The sequence below is a fragment of the Acanthisitta chloris genome, unplaced genomic scaffold, assembly GCF_000695815.1.
Source record: "Acanthisitta chloris isolate BGI_N310 unplaced genomic scaffold, ASM69581v1 scaffold29411, whole genome shotgun sequence".
In the NCBI taxonomy this organism is placed as follows: Eukaryota; Metazoa; Chordata; class Aves; order Passeriformes; family Acanthisittidae; genus Acanthisitta; species Acanthisitta chloris.
This window is the reverse complement of record NW_008656993.1, coordinates 13,395-32,228: the sequence shown is the minus strand read 5'-3', so window position 1 is coordinate 32,228 and position 18,834 is coordinate 13,395. Positions and strand designations below refer to the sequence as shown.

Here is an 18,834-nt window from a genome sequence, read left to right as displayed (position 1 = left end):
ACTGGGCATAACTTTCCCTCCTGTTCTTCCACTAAACTTTGCTTTTGGGCCAGAACAGATGCAGTTCCTTGTGGCTGTAAGAAAGGGAGCACTCTTTTAAGTAATTACTGGTTCTGTATGCAACCAGGAAAATGAACAAACTCTGTTCTACTCTGACTTGGAACCAATCAAACCCACAGAATAAATAAAGAAGGTTTTGTTAAGTTAGCAGCACATGTGTGTAAGCAAGATGACATACAGAGAGAGCCAAGTGTGAATACAAGAAATCAGGCCAAGTGGTACAGGGGAGAGGAATCCAGTTTAAGATTATACAACATCCAGTTCAAGATTTTTTAATCCAGTTTATTAAATATTGCTTTTTGGGGACATGTTTACAACAAGCCCAAATAAATTGTTTAAGGATTCAAAGCAGTCATATTAAAATACAGCTTCAATATAAAGTTTGTCACAGTTTTACAGTATTCAAAAATGACAGACCTGCCTTAAAAAAAGACTATTACACCAAAACATAAGAAAAAACAGAAAAAACAAACAAGTTTGGCATTTTCATAATCTTTATAGTATAAAACAGAATATTAAATCTATTACCAGCAAGCTGATACTTCAATCTATTACCTAGTCTGAAGTGTCTCCCATCAAAACACACTATACAACAGCACTATACAAAAGTCGTGGTGATACTCATGTGATGAAAGTGCATCCCTGAAAGTTTGCCAGTTTATAGTTAGCTCTTAAAAAAAAAAAAGGTAAAGTAAAACATCCTCTTTTAACCGAAGGCTTTATGTAATTTTTTATTTTTTTTTTTTTTTTTTGCTGTTCTGTCTCACTTTCAGCCTTCTTTTAAAAGTGTCTAGGGACGCCCACCAGGGGGCAGCGTAAGATTAACCATCAAATCACGAACGGCTGCAAATATTGTGCATTCACCTGGAACAGGGAAAAGAGAAAGGTTAGGATCGCGCCCCGCACAGCCCTTCAGCAGCCCCGAGCCCCGCAGGGCACTGCGCTCCCGATCCCAACCCCTCGGGCTCGGCTGGGTGTGCACATGGCTCCAACTGCAACCAGCTCTGAGGCTTTAACTGCTGTTGAATGTCAGATTGAGTCTCTGCTAGTTTGCTGCACGTCCCCATTTATCTGTATGTTATTTACTAAAAGCACCAAATCTTACTCAAACTCCCAACCTGTCCAAGTTTTAGTTCCGTTCATTATGAACGGAAACATTTCCAAAGACTCAATTCTGAGACAGCTGGAAGGTGTTTTCTGTCCTAAGCCTAGTCTTGGAAGCATCTCTAATTTCAAGACTGGGCAAAAGTCAGAAATCTGTTTCTTCCAGCCAAATTGGTCTGGCTCTACCCTCAACATCTAAACTGCAAAATAAACCACAGAGCAAGTGACTTGTGTTTCCAACAGCTGAGAGAGATCTGGTAAAGAGAGGCAAAACCAGCCACAGCTACCTCGAGTTCTGGAGACCAGACCTTGTTGGCAAAACCACACACACATCCTGAACAGCTTAGAGAAGTTAAAACCAACAGAAGCAAAAGGGTTTAATTAGAACAACACAAGGTGAAGGATCAGACAGTTGTAATTTTCATCTACTGTTTCCTGGTAAGAGAATACAATTAATAGCCACTGTTGTACCCTGGTCACTCTGGGCTCAATTTTTCCTGCGTATTTCAAGAAACATCAATTAGAAGACATTGAATTTTGCTGCTGAAGGAGCAACAGAGTGAGCAAAGAGGTAAGAGCAGAGCCTGTTGGGATGCATTAATCTGAACTGCCAAGCTAGGGATTCCCAAGATTATTTCGGGCAAGTCATTATCATATCAAAGCTACAAATCTGGGCTAAATACCATCTGAAAACCAGACACTGAAAAATGTTTAGTCTTGAAGTGCTTTAAGAAACATCACAAGTCCCTCGAGCTCCTCTCTAAGAGTCACCTCCAGTGGGGACCTTCATTTCCTCACAGACTGATGTCCACTACATACTGCAGGTTGTAGACTTACAGCTCAAGTGTAAAACCTGTTATTCCAGGGCACTGATTCCATCTCAGTTCATACAATTCCTTCCCCAAAGCAAAGTATTTTTTCCCATGGAGCCATAGGTAAAATGATTTCAGAAAGACAATGAGTCAACATTTTACTGTTAAACACAGCAGAATGTGTTTGCCCACAGATCTGAAAAGAAAACTCTTCCAAAAGAACTTACTTTTCAGGCACTACCATTTTATTAGGAGGAAAATTAAGCTGAATACAAAATACTTTCTCACAAAGAGAGAAAGGTAAAAAAGATACAGCCAAAACGAGGCAACACTGATTAGGAGTTACAACCAAAGTGGCAGTGGTATGGTATGTGCATGATGGGAGGCCCTGCCCCTTCCTCACTGAACACTCACAAATGCACTGCACCAAAATCCTGGGTGCAGAGCAGCAGCACCAGAAGAGGAAGGATATGCACCTGGGAACTCCAAGTACTGCTTTGTAAATCTGCCACCTAATCTACTTTCAGCTTTCAGTTGAAGATCCCACTTTGGCAGGGCAGTGGAAATAAATAACCAATCCATACAGACTCATTCTTTCTTCTAAAAGTTGGAGGAAGAACCACTCTAGAAATGTCCTCTGCTCAGCCAGCAGGAGATTGGCTACAGCTTCATTGTTCTGAATGCAGAGCCAGCCACACTCTGCCGGGCTAACATCCTGCTTGAGGCCACAAGCTCTTTTCCTATGCATTTTTTCCCCCCTGTCTATACTTTGCTCCCTGTACTGCAAACCCAAACTGCTTCAAAACCTGCATGACAAACAAAAATTGCCCATTCTGACCTGCCTAACAATCCCGAGAAAACATCTCACCTGCAACCTCAAGAGCAGCTTTGACAGTTGCTCCCTATGGTGTGGTTTTTGTGGAGGGTTTACTTTAAAACACAACTTAGTGCAGTGCAATCAGCAAAGCAAGGATCTGCCCTTCCCATACCAAGGGAACTCGGTGAGGAAGCACCTTCCAAAAGCAATTCCTGACGTTTAGTTAACATACTCTGAAATGAAAGTGCTACACAAACACCAGCTCTGTTACACACACAGAACTCTTACACGGAGCCACACGTGCCCTCAAGGCTATTTTCTCTCCTATTCACCTACACTATGACTACATGTGAAACAGAGAAAGCATGTGGGTTTAAATCTCATCACACTTCTCAGAAATGTCTGCATAACCACACCAATTTAAGATAAACATTGCTCTGGCAATAGAAATAATCCATCAAGCATAGTTAAAATTACTGCAGAACAATGAGATGCATAATTGTACAGAGCAGAAGGAGAATTCAACCTTTGGATTCACAACTTCAATCTATTCACTGGGTGATCAGAAAATGATTTTGTTCCTCAGCATGTAACTGCAGCAGAACTGAAAGTTATTGTTGTGTATGAGGACCCCCAAGCACTGCTCACAGACAACATGCTGCCCAGAGAACCTGCTCTTCAATGTTCAGAGACTAATGAAAGGTAAAGCATGACAAACGAGAGGGAAAGCAAAGCACAACGTTGCTCACAGTCACCTACAGGCCAAAGAACATTCAGAACAGCCTAGCTCAAACACTTCACAGCACATCTGGTGGACAGGACTGTGTGCACCTCTGCTAGTGGACACACTGACAAAGGGGGACACAATCACTCCACCCACTGTTTCATCACTCACAGCACGTGGACAAGTTCTGACAACTATTTTAACATCCCTTTATATTCTACTGAATAAATTCATAATTAGCCATGAAAACTGACACTTGGCCATAGCACATCTCTTGTGACTCGTTCTGGGCCCATTTGGTAAGAAGTGTGACTACTGAGCTGCAAGAGTTGGGGCCAACAAGAGGTGCATTCTATCACCTGGGCAGAACAGCAAAACTCAGCCTGAATCACCAGTGCAACTTTCTGCTGTGTTGCCAGTACTTGCTGTTCAGTTATGTATTGCCTGTCACATCAGGAGTTTGTAACCACTAAAGAAGTAAGATAGAAACCAAGAAGAATTCAGACTTAAGAGAGGTTTAGTTTTACACTGGAGATTTGTCACAGGTGTCTGGGTGAAGAGAATATATCTACTGGACATGTACAGTACCTGGTCGTGGTGAATTCAGTTCAGCAAACCTCTTTAGAATATTGCTAACCATCATTGGAGCAGCAACAGAAGAGTTCTGCTGCCTGGGAATGTCAGCCTGTTGCGTTGTACCCGAAGCCATATCATAAATAATTGGGACAATAATGCTAACAGCTTCCTGTGGGACTGTTGTTTTCTGTGTTAGCTGGAGCTGTGGGGAAAAACCCAAAAAGTGTGTTAAATTGAATGACCACATACTTCAGTGCAACTTCTGATACAGTTAAACACTCTGGGCAGCATGCACTTCCACCCCTCAGTTTTCAGACATCAATTCTGTACAAGAGAAGTTATCTGTCAGGTAGAGACTATTTTCCTCTCACCCTACAGTGAGCATTGCCTTGGAGACAACACTAATGTAGATTTGTTCTAAGCATCTCATTCCTGCCCTCCTCTCTCCGCACCACTAATGTGCACATCACCTCCCCTGAGTGGTTAGTGCCTCAAAGAAAAACAAAACACCCAGAAGCTGAGCACTTGAAAATGCAGCCCAGAGGGAGCTGAACTTTATATATTGTCAACATCCCTCCAAGAGCACAAATCATGAGGAGCTGCTGTGCTTTTGTAGGAAGGTGAATAGGAACATGAACCAAACTCATTACAAGAGACACACACAAATCCAGACTCCAAACAGCAGAGCAGTTGTGGTTATTACAGCTGTCAGGTGCAGTGTGCCTATGCTTTGCTGCTAACCCGTGATGATTTCAGAGCCATGCAGCCCACAGAATTTTAAAACAGGTATCTCTACTTACGAAAAACAACATTTTGGATTTCAGCACAACAGCAGGTGTTCCTGGGGGCGCAATTGGAGGAGCACTGGGAGGAATTGTTAAACAAAACTGCACATTCCATTTCAGCTGACTTGCCTGATCAGGGAACTGTTCAGAAAGCAGCACAGAGAAAGAACAGCAAAGGTCTCATGTCAGTGACATACATGGCTATGAACCAGGGAAGCACTAGAAAGTGGACTGTGCCTCTTTAGCTAAACCTGCAGATGTTGACAGGTTTAGCAAAGTCAGGAGAACTCTGAAAGAACTGAGCAGGGGGTAAACAAGAATAAAATCAGCAAGATTCTGGTCAGCCTATGCATGTGCCTGCAGTTTCTTAAAATCATCAGTTTAAAGGAGAAATTTGGGGAGTTTCCAGGAAAGCTAGTAGCAAAATGAAAACTTCTTTATTAATATTAAAAAGCATATATATAAATCTAGAGTCATTCATGTGCTTGTAGATAAAGATACACCACCTTTTAAAAAACCAAAACCCCACAGTTGGGTGAACTAAATAAATAAATGGCACAGATAACTTACCAGCTCCAGTTTCATGATGTGTACACAGTCCCTGAGGATGTGTGTGGGAGCCCCTAGCAGTTTTGTGAAGGCTATCAGGGTGTTTGCTTTGAAAGGTGGTCCTGCAACCTAAAGAAAGACACTATTTAGTAGTGCCTATTTAGATAAGAGCTGTGTCATTTAACATGTAACCAGCATGCACAGCTGGTAGCTTTACATCCTGCAGCTCTTACACATGCCAGAGATCAGCAGTACCACACCAACCACCACCAGAGATTAAAAGCAAAGCACAAAAATGTCAACACTGATGACTGGAGTACATACCCTTGTTTCAAAGAACTTCTCCAAAACCTGTAACTCCTCCGATTTCCACTGTCCTGTATTTTCAGGTGTTACCTTCAGTTGCAAGGTCTGGTTGGTTTTGGGATTGAGAGCAACCCTGCACTTCAGTGCCTCTGTCTTAAACATGATTACACCTGGTTCATTGGAGTTTATTAACTGTAGCTGCACAGAAAGAAGAATCACACTCAATTAGTCATTCATTAAGTAGCATCAACTCACACACACATACACACACTCACTCCCAGGTCTGCAGTGATAACCTCTTTCCACAAAGAAACATGTGGTATTTGTATACAGGTAAAACTGCCTTGAGAACTAAGCTTATGCAAGATTTGGCTTCTTTCTCTGTCACTGAATCCCTGCCAAAGAAGTGAAGAGGCACACACTGTCTGTCCCAAACCCTAAAGCAACATTTCTGACTGAGTAGTTCAGTTAATGTCAACTAGTAACTCATTTCCTGGGCAATTCTGCCAAGCAGTGGCATCCATAGAAACCCTGTGGCTGTTCTAGTTAACTCCCAATGGACAGGCCAAACTCACAGCAGCCACAGCACCTGAAAATCTGGTCAGAGTCTTGTGACCACGTCAGTTATCATATTTTACCTCACAAACAGATTTTTCACTTCTAATTTCATAGAATCATAGAATTTTAGGGGTTGGAATGGACCTGACAGGGCAGGGACACCTCCTCATTAGATCAGGTTGCTCAAGGCTCATCCAACCTGGCCCTGAACACTGCCAGGGATGGGGCTTCTACCAACTCCCTGGGCAACCTGTGTCAGTGTCTCACCACCCTCACAGGAAAAAACTTTTTCCTAATATCTAGCCTAAATTTCCCCTCCTTCAATTTGTACCTGTTACCCCTTGTCCTATCATTGCAGCTCCTACCAAAGAGTCCCTCTCTGGCTCCTTGTAGCCCCTTCAGATACTGAAAGGCTACTATGAGGTCTCCACACAACCTTGTCTTCTCCAGGCAAGAACTGTATGGAAAAGAAACTGAACTAAATGATTTTTCTACATTTTGACACTTTAGATGGCAAAATTCCAAGTATAGCACAAGCCTAACAGAAAATAGTTATTATATTTGAAGCATTTCAGTTTGTGCCTGATTTGAAAGACATGGAGTACAGAAGCATGAAACAGAAGAGCTGTGAAGTCACACTTGCAGGTCAATATTAAACCATACCGTTTCCTGTTGTATGATCCTCTGGAGATGCCTCCTCATAATAACTGATCCAAGGAATCTCTCAAGAGGGGAGCAGAGATAGCTGCCAGCTAGTCCTGGCACAAGCCCAGGGGTAGGGGAGGGCAAGAGCAGAATATTCAAGGCACTGTGGGTGAGGATTGTGGGAATGGAAGCAGCCCAAGAGCGCTGAGGTAGTTTCCGAGGCGGAGGCATGCTGGTCGGCATGGCTTGGGAACCTGCTGGGACAAAGCACTTGCAGTGAGGAAGGATTGAAGCTGAAACGTGTTCACTTTGATTGTTGTCACCATACATCAGTGAGTTCTCTGGGCCAAAGTTTAACCTTTATTTAAGAATTTGTCTGCCTAGTGATAGGCAACAGGTAGACAAACAATTAGTGTTGACCTTCCACCCATGCAAAGAGGAACATCCAAATCCTACTCCCCTCTCCTCTCTGCAGCATGCCAGCAGACAGCAGGTTTGCACAACAAACTCAATGAGACACAAAGATGGCTAAATCAATCGTGCAAGAGCAGCATTACAAATCTGTGATGTGAAAAGTTAGTATTTGGCTAGGCATATGTGCCTGGCATTGCTTTAATCCTGAAGACTTTTCTCCCAGTCACGGAGCTCAATAGTTTCAGACTGATTTCTGCACTGCAACGAGAGCTATCAATCCTGCTGATGTTTATGCTGTATGATTTAGCTCATTTTCCAATTTGTTGTAGAGGATTTGAACTAGGACAGAATAAAAAGCTTCATTTCCTTAGACATTTTACTGCACAAGGGCAGTAAGGACCGTTAGGCTAAAACTACCCCAAGAACTAGAGATGTTAAACATGAGTGTTTCCCAGTTTAAACACTGATAAAGAAGCCTACTTGTTCCAGCTCGTGGGGAATGAGAGGCATCAGGGACAGGTGAATGAAGGGAAGGGTTGGCTGGTGACATTCCAGGCATCCGTGCTGCTGGTGAAGGACCAGAGACCTGGGGAGATCCTGGCCAATTCCCTGTACGCTGACTGGGTGACATCATGGTGTATGGTGAGCTGGGGTCTATGGTACCTACAGATGTTACAAGACCATTAGTATTTCTTTGAAAAGTAAAAGGTTTGCTATTACAGAGATCTAAAAAAAAGGCTTACTAAAAATCTGTCAAGCATCAGAGTGTCTGCAAGCTTTTAGACTACATTTTACAACCATATGAAAAACATAATGGGGGGAGAGAGTAAAAATCAAGATACAGACTCAAGGGTTTTCAGGCTGTGTTTCTGAAAAAGTAAAATAAGAAAAGCAAATTGGCATGTTCAGCATGTAACAGGTTCTAAACTAAAAGGAGTTCTTGCCTACAGACTTGGACTTCTGGTGCTCCTTGGCAAATGAAACCCTCAGCTAGACTGCTCCTTATCTATTCAGTACCTTGAAGTTATCTGCAAAAGTAGCTCTGGATTTGTACTCTGCCATAGAGACTGAGCAGAACAAGCTCCTTAAACAGTCTGTTGTACATCTATCTCACTTTGTTCACCTTAGCAGTTAAACTGCTGTGTGAAAATTACCATCTGAACTGGCCATTTACTGTGATCTATAGAACAGTTTCCAGTGTGCTGTGATTACACAAACAATTGTTTTGGCAGCTTTCCAAGAAAACAACTTAATAAAGGAAACAGCTGAAAGTCACATGTAGGTATATCCAACCAAACAGACTTTGATAACACTGTCCAGTTGCAAGTGTTTGAATTTCTAACCTGTTCCAGTTATTTTTCCAGGAAATGTAAGCAGTGAAAATCCATTAACTAATTCAGCAAGAGATGATGCTCATTAAAAGCTGCAGCCACTGTTCTGCTACAAGACCACATGGAACTTCCCCACATTAGTAAGCAGAAAAGAGTGACTGACAGTCAGTTTTTAACATGTTAGGAACACCTGAACATGCCATGCAGCTACTTCTGACTACTGCTAAGACTTACACCCACATATACAGAAACAGCTACCTAAGCCAATTGCAAAACATGAACTTTTTCTCAATTAACTTAGGTCTGCTTCAGAAGACTTAACATCAAGAAAGCCAATCTGTCTTCCCTGTCACTACATACACACTTGTCAGTAAAGAACTCACCGTGTGGGCTGGCAAAGTTAGCTGTCTGTCCCATTGTGATTCCAAGAGAGGAAGGTGATGGAGTTGGACCGAAGGATGCTGGTGATGGTGCTCTTAAAGCTCCACTAGGTGAGCTTGCAGCATGCAAGTTTCCTGATCAAAGACATCACATCACTTGACACACACATTTCCCATCTTTCTGTTATATATTTTTCTATCAACTGCTACAGCTATCTCCTTTTTAAGGGAGACAACAAACAAGTTTTGAGAGAATTTGTTTTTGCACTCAAAGGCTTCATTATGTACATGCATGAACAGCATGTACATAATGAAAAATGTACAGCATTTTTCACACTGATTTACCACACAAAGGAAACTTCCCAAGATATTTGGCTTGAAGAATGGCATTTCCCCCCTTGCCCAGCTGAGATGTAAATATTTTCAGCTGTCATGCTACAACAGCTGGGAGCAGAAAGCAGAGCTTTGGTGATGAAAAGCTTCTCTGAAGGAGGAGGTATTGAAAATTAACAGGTTTTTGTCTGATCAAGTTATAAGCTGTAACAAACCAGTCCCAAATATTACACAGCTAAAGATGACAGTTTCACTGGATGTTTCTTCTAGCTTCCAAATGTATTTTCCAAAATACCCATGGCAGGACTTGGCTATTTTTTCACAGTATAAGGTGCATTCTGTTGGCTAACTTGGGGCTAAACACAGCTCAAATAATAGAAAAAATATGCAGTGTGTTTCTGGCACAGGATCAGCACACAAACTCTCAGCCACCCTACCTGGAGACTGCGTGTGCATCATGGACGGGGATGGTGTCACTGTGTTGTGGTAGGAGGTGGGTGGTGAAGTCAGAGGATATGCTCCTGATGCTCCTGCCTGTTTGGCAAATGGCTGAAATTGTCAACACAGGACATGGAAAATTTTTGATCATTTCGTACTAAAACTAAAGTTAAGTATGTGCAGGAGAAGATGAATGACAGTTTGGTCTCACAGGTCCATCAACACAGTTGTTTGATTTTCTGTACCACCTTGTTCAGTGTTCGCTATTTTTTTTTAAGTGACTTTTTCAGTTTTTTCTCAAGACATAATAGCTCTGTACCTCGTTCCTTTCATCTGTCACCCTGTAACAGCAAATCCTCCTGATTCCCCCTCCCATCTTTTATCTTAAACAGTTGTTTTCCCTCCCTCAGTCCTTCGCTTCTAGGCAGCAAGTCTCATGTGACCTTCCAAAGCTGCTGTTCATATGCTAAGGGCTGTTTACACTGCAATGAGAAATGGCAAAATAAATTAATACATTTTGCCCGAAGGGGAATTCCACAGCAGAGCAGGTTTACAGTCTGCATTTCCATTTTGTTACTGCTAATCCTTTTAGAACATAAGCTCTTAGGAACCTGCTGTTGTGGAAGACAATAAACATCCCTCGTTTTGCCTGAAGGGTACCTGTTGTTGTGGTTGCTGTGGTGGCTGCTGGGGTTGAAGCTGTGATATCAAAGAATCCATCATGTCTCCTCCAATAGGAGATGGTGGGTTATCATCTTCATTTACAGATCGTCTCCGTGCGTCCTGATTGCTGTCAACAAACATGTTCAGGAATGTCTGTGGAAAAATCAGTTTTGTTAGCAATTTTTCCATTTAAATTTGATTACATAAACAAACACAGTATTTGCTAAGCTTTGATACTGTCTTTATTAGCTACAGCTAACAACAGAGGGATAGGCAGGTCTTTGGAACCAACTACTAGAGGGCATTCATTAGTTACAGCATGAATAGCTTGCAAAACATATCCATTCATAAACAGCTTTGCAGCAGATTTTGAAGCTAAATTCCACAAAACCCATTTAAAGGGGGTTTTGCATCCCCACCAAGTGAGACACCTTGCTCATTACCAGGAAATATCTCCAAGTAAATTGAAGTACTCACATTTTTCTTTTCTCCTTAAAAATAAGGAAAAGCTTACACCTGGAAATAGTGTTCCAGAACAACTCATCAATATCCAGAACCTACTGGGCTCTTAAATCACACCTACAACTGCCTTGTTTGGCTAAGAACACCCAGGGCACCTCCTCCACAGCATTCTCTTGTACTCAGAGGAACCTGCCAACTTTCTTGAATTACTTCCTCTTCTACCTTCCCAATTTCACCCTCTTACACTTTCCACTGGTATCTACAATTCCCTTCCTCTTCCCATTAGTCTTCCACTTGGAATTCACAAAAGAGGCAGATGTTCAGGTTCAGTTAAATGCAACACCAGAGAATCAGTGTTCAGTTGCAGCTGCCAGAAGAAAAAATTAGCAAACTGTCCTGTTTTACAAGGAGTGCCACTTCCTAGTATTCCAGCCTAACTAGCACTGGTACAAGCTGCCCTCAGGTGTTCTGTCAGTGTGCACAGATTTGTTTCTCAGGAGGAGTGAACCAGCACTGTATTCAGAAGCAAAGCCACAGGCTCTGCCACACACTGATGGGAACTATTCTAAAAGAGAAGTTTCTGCTGAGAATCATCTCACCTGGCGCATTTTCTGATCTGCAATGTACGAGCACTGTACTGCCCCATATTATAGTTTGTGAGGAGCAGTTGTTGTTCATCCTGGAGAATATATATAGCCCAGTGATAAAGCTTCTGCAAGTTTCAACAAAAGGATGCCTGAAGCAGCCTTTAAGTTATTTTGTTACATAGATAACAAAAAAACCCAAAACCCTGATGCTAGTTTTCTTCAAGGAAATATTTTAATTCAAACTAATTAACTAATAAATCAGAAATTTCCTTCTGTGCTCAGAACTTTGGAAGGACTAGAGCTCTTCACAGGAAAAGCTTCACAATGCTTTTCCCAGCAGATCCATACTTCAAGTTGGAAGCTGATTGAGTTACACCATGCCAGAAAACACAAGAAAACCCATCACCTTCAATCCAGGTGCAGGGTAAAAGCCTTCCACTATCTTGCTGTTGTCAAAGAGGCTGTAGGCCCCGTCACGTATGGCCACCACGCCGCGGCTCCGGCAGTAGATGTCGATGCAATACATGTTCCTGAAGGCCAACCTGATGTGTGTGGGGGACTGGGGCAGGATGGAGAAACACTGGTAGGCAGTGTTGGTGCGTTGAGTCAGACCCAGCATGGGCACAGTGGGAAGTTTGTTGATGGCATTTAATGGAGCCTGAGTGTCAAACAAAACCTGAGAACAGAGATGGAGAGATCAGGTGGCTTAGCTCTAGTAAAGGCCAGGGAAAATGGAGCATGAGGGGGGAATCTTCCCCAAGAGACCTTCTGGCAATGAGATCCATAAACAAGCATAACACACATGTAATTTTGAAGACAACAGTGAAAATCCATTAACTAATTCAGCAAGAGAAAATGCTCATTAAAAGCTGCAGCCACTGTTCTGCTACAAGACACATGGAATTTCCCCACATTAGTAAGCAGAAAAAAGTGACTGCTCCTAATTATCTTGCACTTTCCTTGAGAGAAGTTTTTGAGAACATTACCTGTAACAACTGCACCACATTTGGTGTTTTATTAAACATCTCCTGGAGCTGGTGCAGAATTGTGTTGTGACAGTTACTGCAACCTGAGTTTGGGCCAACAGTTCCCAGTGAAATGTGGAATTTCTGGAGTATGGAGTTCCACTGAATGCTGATCTGCAATGTCACAAACATAAAATGGTCTTGGAAGCTGAAACAACTAGGTTGTAATAGCAAGAGTTTATAACAAGAGGTTATAAGCTGGTCTGCTTTAATTTTTCCCCCATTTTCCATGAAACCTCAACAGATTCCTAATTCTTCCTCAAAAGTTGCTGAGGTTGAGGAGATTAAAAAAAAACAAGTGCTGCTAGCTTTAATATCCACTTTGCTAGCTAGATTGTTTGCAACCACAGAACTGGGCAATTATACTAGCAAGTCAATCAAAACAAAAAAAAAGTCTTTTTTTGCCAAAGGTGAGATAGAGAAAATTAAACTTGAGAGATTCATGCTGTAGAAAAGTGATTAATGAGTTGCTGGAGGTGCACTGGTTTACTAAGTCATATCACACAAAAATGAGGACTGGGCACACTAATATGTAAGGAAGTTACATGCAAAATCCACACAGCTCACAGCTACTCTGGCTACTTACATATATGTAAGTGTGTGCACATGTATACACACACACATACACTACCCAGTAAAATGCACATAGAAATGCTCTTAAAAATTCAGCTCACCACCTGACCACAAAAACCTTTCAGGAAGCAAATTTCAAGTGTATCAGCTGCTTTGCATCAGTTGCACACAAAACTATATTCTTAGTCTGTAATAAATGTGCATTTACTTCCTCCTCTACTCTGCGTTTAAGGCAAGGGTGTGAGCAAGTACTCCGTTATCTAATTAACTAATAAGCTGTAAATTCAAATACTGCAGAGGAAGCTAGAGTTCCAAGCAAGGGAGCAGCACTGCTACAAAATAATTAAGGACCACCTCATTTGAATGCACAGTACTACATTTTAAACTTTGCTCGAGTCCTCTCTTCCAACGCAGAATTAGGCACTCTGTGTTCACATATCCATCTATCCCAGTACAGCAGTGACCAGCAGTAACACTTAGAGTAAGTCTGTCACAAAAATGCTGCCTGACCAGCTTTCATCAGAAGTACACAACTGTCCTTGCCACAATATAAAGCATCTTGCAGAAATACTCAACAATTCTGAACTTCTAGCAAGCAGCAAATCAGCAACATAGCACCCTCTGTTTGTCCGTCCTACACTCATCTGTATTAATTCCACCACAAGGCAACACTCTGCAGCAAAATTCTGAGAATTCTGTTTCCAAACACATATTTAAAGTGCATTTAAGAGTTACTTACTGAGCTCCCCTTGGTAGTTCCATAACAAAGGATAAGTTTTCGGTAATTGTAGATACGAACTTCTGAAAAGATGTTTAAGTGGTTGGGTATGTCTTGGGAGAGAGGAGGGAATAGAGTTAGAGCAAGACAACCACAGTGATCTGTAAACACATCATTTAAGAAAAAGGTGGTGGTTTGTGTACCTGGTAGGGATCGTGCAAACTCCAGGACACACTCGTAGAGCCGAGCGATGCTGCTCCAGTCGTTGAGGAACATCTCCACCACTTTGCGACCTCCGACTGGTTCAGACAACTGGTTTTCATACGTCAGGTAAACGTGACGGGTTGGTCCTGCAGTGTTAGGAGATGGTAAATACTGGTCAGACTAGTGGTGCCTGGACTGGAGCAAGTGACCAGGAAGCACATTTAAATAACAAAAATGCATCAACTCAGCAGCCAAAATTTTGATGCAGTTACACTGTGGTTTTTTAGAAATTTTCAAAGCAGAGAGTTGTCCAGCAACACCAAGACATCAGAACTACTGGAACAGACAATGCAAACCACAAAGAAACAAATTTACCAGTTTTCCTAAGCCAAACTTGCCTTGCTCCCTGGATGAAGTGCTATTAAGCGGGCAGTTTGCAAACACCAGCTCAGCCACCCACGTGCGATTATTTCTACCTTGTAACCGGAAAGTGCAATCAAGAAGAGATCGGTCCAGAGCCTTCTGTGTTTCCTCATTTACACCTTTGCAGGGAGGAATTCTATCCATGATGGAAAAAAAAAATAAAAATCTCAATTATATAGAGTACAGATACAAAACAAACAGTACTACCTTCTAATATTTCCCGAGGGACTTCCAATTCTGGACATGAAAGAATGAACAGACCAACAGCAAAGACAGCTGGACTGCACAGTCAGATATCCTATTCCTCTTCAAGGACTGCAATAAGTGTGTCACTAAAGCATTCTGAGTTGACCTGTTTTTTCACACAAAATAATCACACCTCCTGCTCTCCCCCCACCAAAAAGACCAAACCACCCAACCCTCCTGTCCCTGTATTTCTAGTGTTATTCTATAAACAAGCCTTTTGTTCTCTCAAGTGTATGTACAACAATAAAATGAAACACAGGAGCATATCCTCTTACTTTAATAAACGTATTGCATGGCTGAAGCCATCTCCTTCTACTTGTACTCCCTGGTGAGGAATGTCCATATTAGATAACTAGAAATGAACAAGAAAAATGTTAACCCAAGCAAAAAAATTGTAACTTTTTCAAGGATTCCCCGCCCCCTAAGGGTGACAGATGTTTCACACCCTCAAATACCAGAAAGCCAAAAAGCAGTCTGTGCAAATCTGGTACAAAGCTGCCTCCCAACCCTTCCCACAAGTGTGTCTTTCATCCTTGTTTTCCCTTGTCCCTCAACTTTTCAAGCTTTTTGCAATGCTTGATATTAGAGAACCAGATCTAACCACACTAGAGCAACCCAGTGCAGAACACTGAGTCACCCAGGCTCAGTTGGAGGGGGAACTCCAGAGTGAGCTCATGACCACGAGTTTGCCAATAGTCACATCTAGACAAGAGAATCAGCAGTAGTAGAGGGGAAGAAGGAAACAAACTATATTTTACCACATACCTCTATCCGAAGCCCTATAAATGGCATATTTGTATCACACATGGCTACAATATGAGCTAGCACTTTATTGAAGGCACACATTTCTCCAGACCGTTTGGGTTTCTTGGGTTCTATGGAACATGGATCTCCAGATAACTAGAATTAAAAGAAACACAAATGTACTTGCACATTTTGAGTGAACAGTTTGAAGAGATGTCAGAGAATAACCTCATTCATCTAAGTCTTACATGTATCACGCAAACTCCTGAAAGGATCTGGTTCACTTCAGGACTGAAGCAGTATCAATAAAGACTCTTTAAAACAGTATTTACATATCATTAAGCCATGTCAGCCTGACTCCAAGAAGTAACTCTTATCAGGCCCTGCAAGCCTTTCAAAGACTCTACATGGCACACAGCACATCACACAGATACCAGTGCTCTGCACATACAAAGCTACCACAGCTGCCCCAGCACAGTGCTCTGCCCTGGCGTGAAAAGACAACTGGTGCAAAACACTTTCCCCACATTTCCCTAGGGAAGCAGTCCAGAGAACCAAAACAAGAAGTCAGCCACACAAACTCTGGAAACCACCCTGCTAAAGCTGGTACTGATGCTCAGAATGTGTTGAGCTTTCACACACTGTAACTATCCCAGTGGCTTTTGAAGCACATACCTTGCGCTTGACACCACCTTTCATCTGTTTCCCACTTTTTGTGTCCAGTACCAACTCCTCAATGTTGGGTTTGAACTGCTGTAGTAAAAGTGCAGTAGCAGGGCTGTCATCTCCTTCCGCATAGCTCACAGACAGAAAGTGGTACTTGTACTCTAGTTCTGTGGGGTTGCCAGGAACATCAAACATCTCTACAACCTGTATTTAAACAAAGCAACAAATTGAGAAGATTCTCAAGCTAAGAAAATGCCTACATCAGCTCCTATCCTCTCCCCATCAAAGAAGAGACATTAGTCCTTTTCAGTGTATTAATACTGTGGCTAGGAAAGGGATCCAAGAAGACTAAGCTTTCAGGAAACAGGGAATGGCAAGGTTGCTGTAATAAATAGTAATAAACCCAAGTAATAAAACTGTGCACTCTACTCTATAAGCCTGAGTGTTTAACAAACCTACTGAATGGGAGAAGGAAGGGAGAGGGGAGAGTCAAGGATTACAGCACTTTGTTCCTAAAGTGAGGAGTTAACAGTACAACAAACTGTCTGGGATATCCATGACTGGGAGCAAAAGACAAGCATTTTTCAGTTACTTACAATGTAGTACTGTGGAAGTCGAGTGAGTTTGATAAACAACTTGTGTTTGGAAAGGTTTCCCACTGGATGGCTGGCATAATTAGCTAGCTGAAGAGTTTCACTGCTCACTGTAGGCAGGTGCTTTATAGACTGTTTGCAACGCTGCTGTCCAAGCCAGAACCTTGCATTGAAATAAAGGTGTCAGTACCCTGAGACTGGTTTACATCATTCTAGTACAGTGCTGTGTAGAGCATTAGTGTCAAATCGAGTCATATTCTAAGTCAATCCATCATTTCTGCACAGGTTATATACAGAAAATAACACAGAAAATGTCATTGCTTTACATTTTCTTACACTATCTTTACACCTTGTCTTCAGCTTAACACACAGCTCTTAATTCAAATAGAAAAGCCCTGAAATTACTTGCTGAAGAAATACAAAAGTAAGTATTTATATACTAGAATATGAAATTACACATACATATATGTAAAAGGAAGGGAAACAATAAAAAAACCCATTCAAATTACAGTTATTTTACAACCTGGAATCTTCAATCACATTCTGGTATAGAAAAGAAAAGCTCTGCTCCCATATGCTGGTAAGCAACACAATAAAAGGAGTTAAAGCTGGTGTCACTCTGGATTATGTTATAAAAAACCTCATTCGCTTGACTAACTTTGGACATGAAGAACCACATGCAATACACCAAATTAATTGGAATCAAATTTTGTCCTACTCCAATGGATTTTGGTCGTAGTGGCAAGGCCAGAAAGACTAGCTAGGCTTGAAAGGGGCTCAGAAATGCATGGCTTGGTTTTTCAGTCAAACTTTCACTGACAACTGCAGTGGAAACTCAGCATCTCTCCATTACATCACACCACATTTATTCTCACAGAGACATGTCACATACAGCAGTTCTAAAAGACACTTTGTGGACTGCTTAGCTTCCTCAAGAACTGCAGTGCTACCCAAGCCATTATCTCAAGCACATTATTTATAACCAAGGGAGGTTGATTAGTTTCTCCAGGGTGCCAGTGCTGCATGCATCATCGAGCTTCTTTTAGAAGCAGAATTCCTCAAATAGATATTTCACCCTGCAATTAAATCAGAGTACTGGGAATTTCCAAAACGACAGAGCAGGTGGAACTCAGTTTTCAGGCAGATGCAAACTGTGTTTGTATTATTTGCTACAACCTCTTACAGGAGCCAAACGTATCTTGTGCTTAAATCTCAGGGCTTTATGGAAGGAAGATTAGAGGCTTAAAGCAGCAAGGGCTGAAGTGTTAGAAAATAAACAGGTATTATTTAAATCATCCTAGGCCACTTCCTGGTTTTCCTCTGTATTGTGAGAAGGGAGATCATTTTTGCTGAGAAACAGAGTTCAGCTGTAGAATCAAACTGGAATAAAAGAGATGGAAAATGAACATGAAGAGAAAATGAGAACCCTGGGAAGCAAGTAGCCCACTACTGATTTGAGTACAAAGACTACATGCAGAGTGTGCACACAGCAAAGCATGAGGCTACATGTAAGGGGGAAAACTAATGCAGGAATATGGAATCAACTCCAAGCAAAACCAGAATTTCCTCCACAGTTTAGAGGAGATGACAAATACTCAAGGTTACTCAGAATGGTGAGAAAGTATATCCCTCACTGTGCTAAAACACAAAGCCATGCAGGTAATACCATCCAAAATACAAATGTGGTGACTCATTCTATTCCAACTAAGGGAACCACTCAAGCCACTTACTTGAGCTGCTGGAGCCAAGGAATGATACGTTTCATATCATCATTGACAGACTTCTCTATGTCATCGAGCGTCAGTTGATCTGCAGGAACATAAGGTGAGAGAATGGTCTTAACATCTGTCCTCCAAACCCAATTTAGAATCATACAATAGAATCACAGAATTTGAGGGTTGGAATGGACCTTACAGATCACCTAGCCCCAACCCCTGCCCTGGGCAGGGACACCTCCTCACTGCATCAGGTTGCTCAAGACTCACCCAGCCTGGATTGAACACCACCAGGGTTGGGGCAGCCACAGCCTCCCTGGGCAACCTGTGCCAGTGTCTCACCATCCTCACAGGAAAAAAACTTTTCCCTAATATCTAACCTA

The 18,834-nt window shown here is 42.0% G+C and overlaps 1 protein-coding gene across 1 annotated transcript in view; it reads right to left on the bottom strand.

The window, feature by feature from the left end:
• Positions 1–321: 321 nt before the first annotated feature.
• Positions 322–18,834, bottom strand: part of MED14 (mediator complex subunit 14) — a gene marked incomplete at its 5' end in the record, with an annotated part of 29,999 nt that continues 11,486 nt past the window's right edge. Inside the window, 20 exons of the mRNA XM_009084559.1 lie at positions 322–924; positions 4,106–4,295; positions 4,894–5,019; positions 5,449–5,556; positions 5,752–5,931; positions 6,955–7,190; positions 7,831–8,013; positions 9,065–9,196; positions 9,832–9,943; positions 10,493–10,648; positions 11,951–12,220; positions 12,531–12,683; positions 13,882–13,973; positions 14,064–14,210; positions 14,463–14,623; positions 15,009–15,085; positions 15,499–15,633; positions 16,153–16,347; positions 16,740–16,899; positions 18,467–18,545. Of these exons, the coding sequence (XP_009082807.1) occupies positions 851–924; positions 4,106–4,295; positions 4,894–5,019; positions 5,449–5,556; positions 5,752–5,931; positions 6,955–7,190; positions 7,831–8,013; positions 9,065–9,196; positions 9,832–9,943; positions 10,493–10,648; positions 11,951–12,220; positions 12,531–12,683; positions 13,882–13,973; positions 14,064–14,210; positions 14,463–14,623; positions 15,009–15,085; positions 15,499–15,633; positions 16,153–16,347; positions 16,740–16,899; positions 18,467–18,545 (2,966 nt within the window). The remainder of the gene's footprint in view (positions 925–4,105; positions 4,296–4,893; positions 5,020–5,448; positions 5,557–5,751; positions 5,932–6,954; positions 7,191–7,830; positions 8,014–9,064; positions 9,197–9,831; positions 9,944–10,492; positions 10,649–11,950; positions 12,221–12,530; positions 12,684–13,881; positions 13,974–14,063; positions 14,211–14,462; positions 14,624–15,008; positions 15,086–15,498; positions 15,634–16,152; positions 16,348–16,739; positions 16,900–18,466; positions 18,546–18,834) is intronic.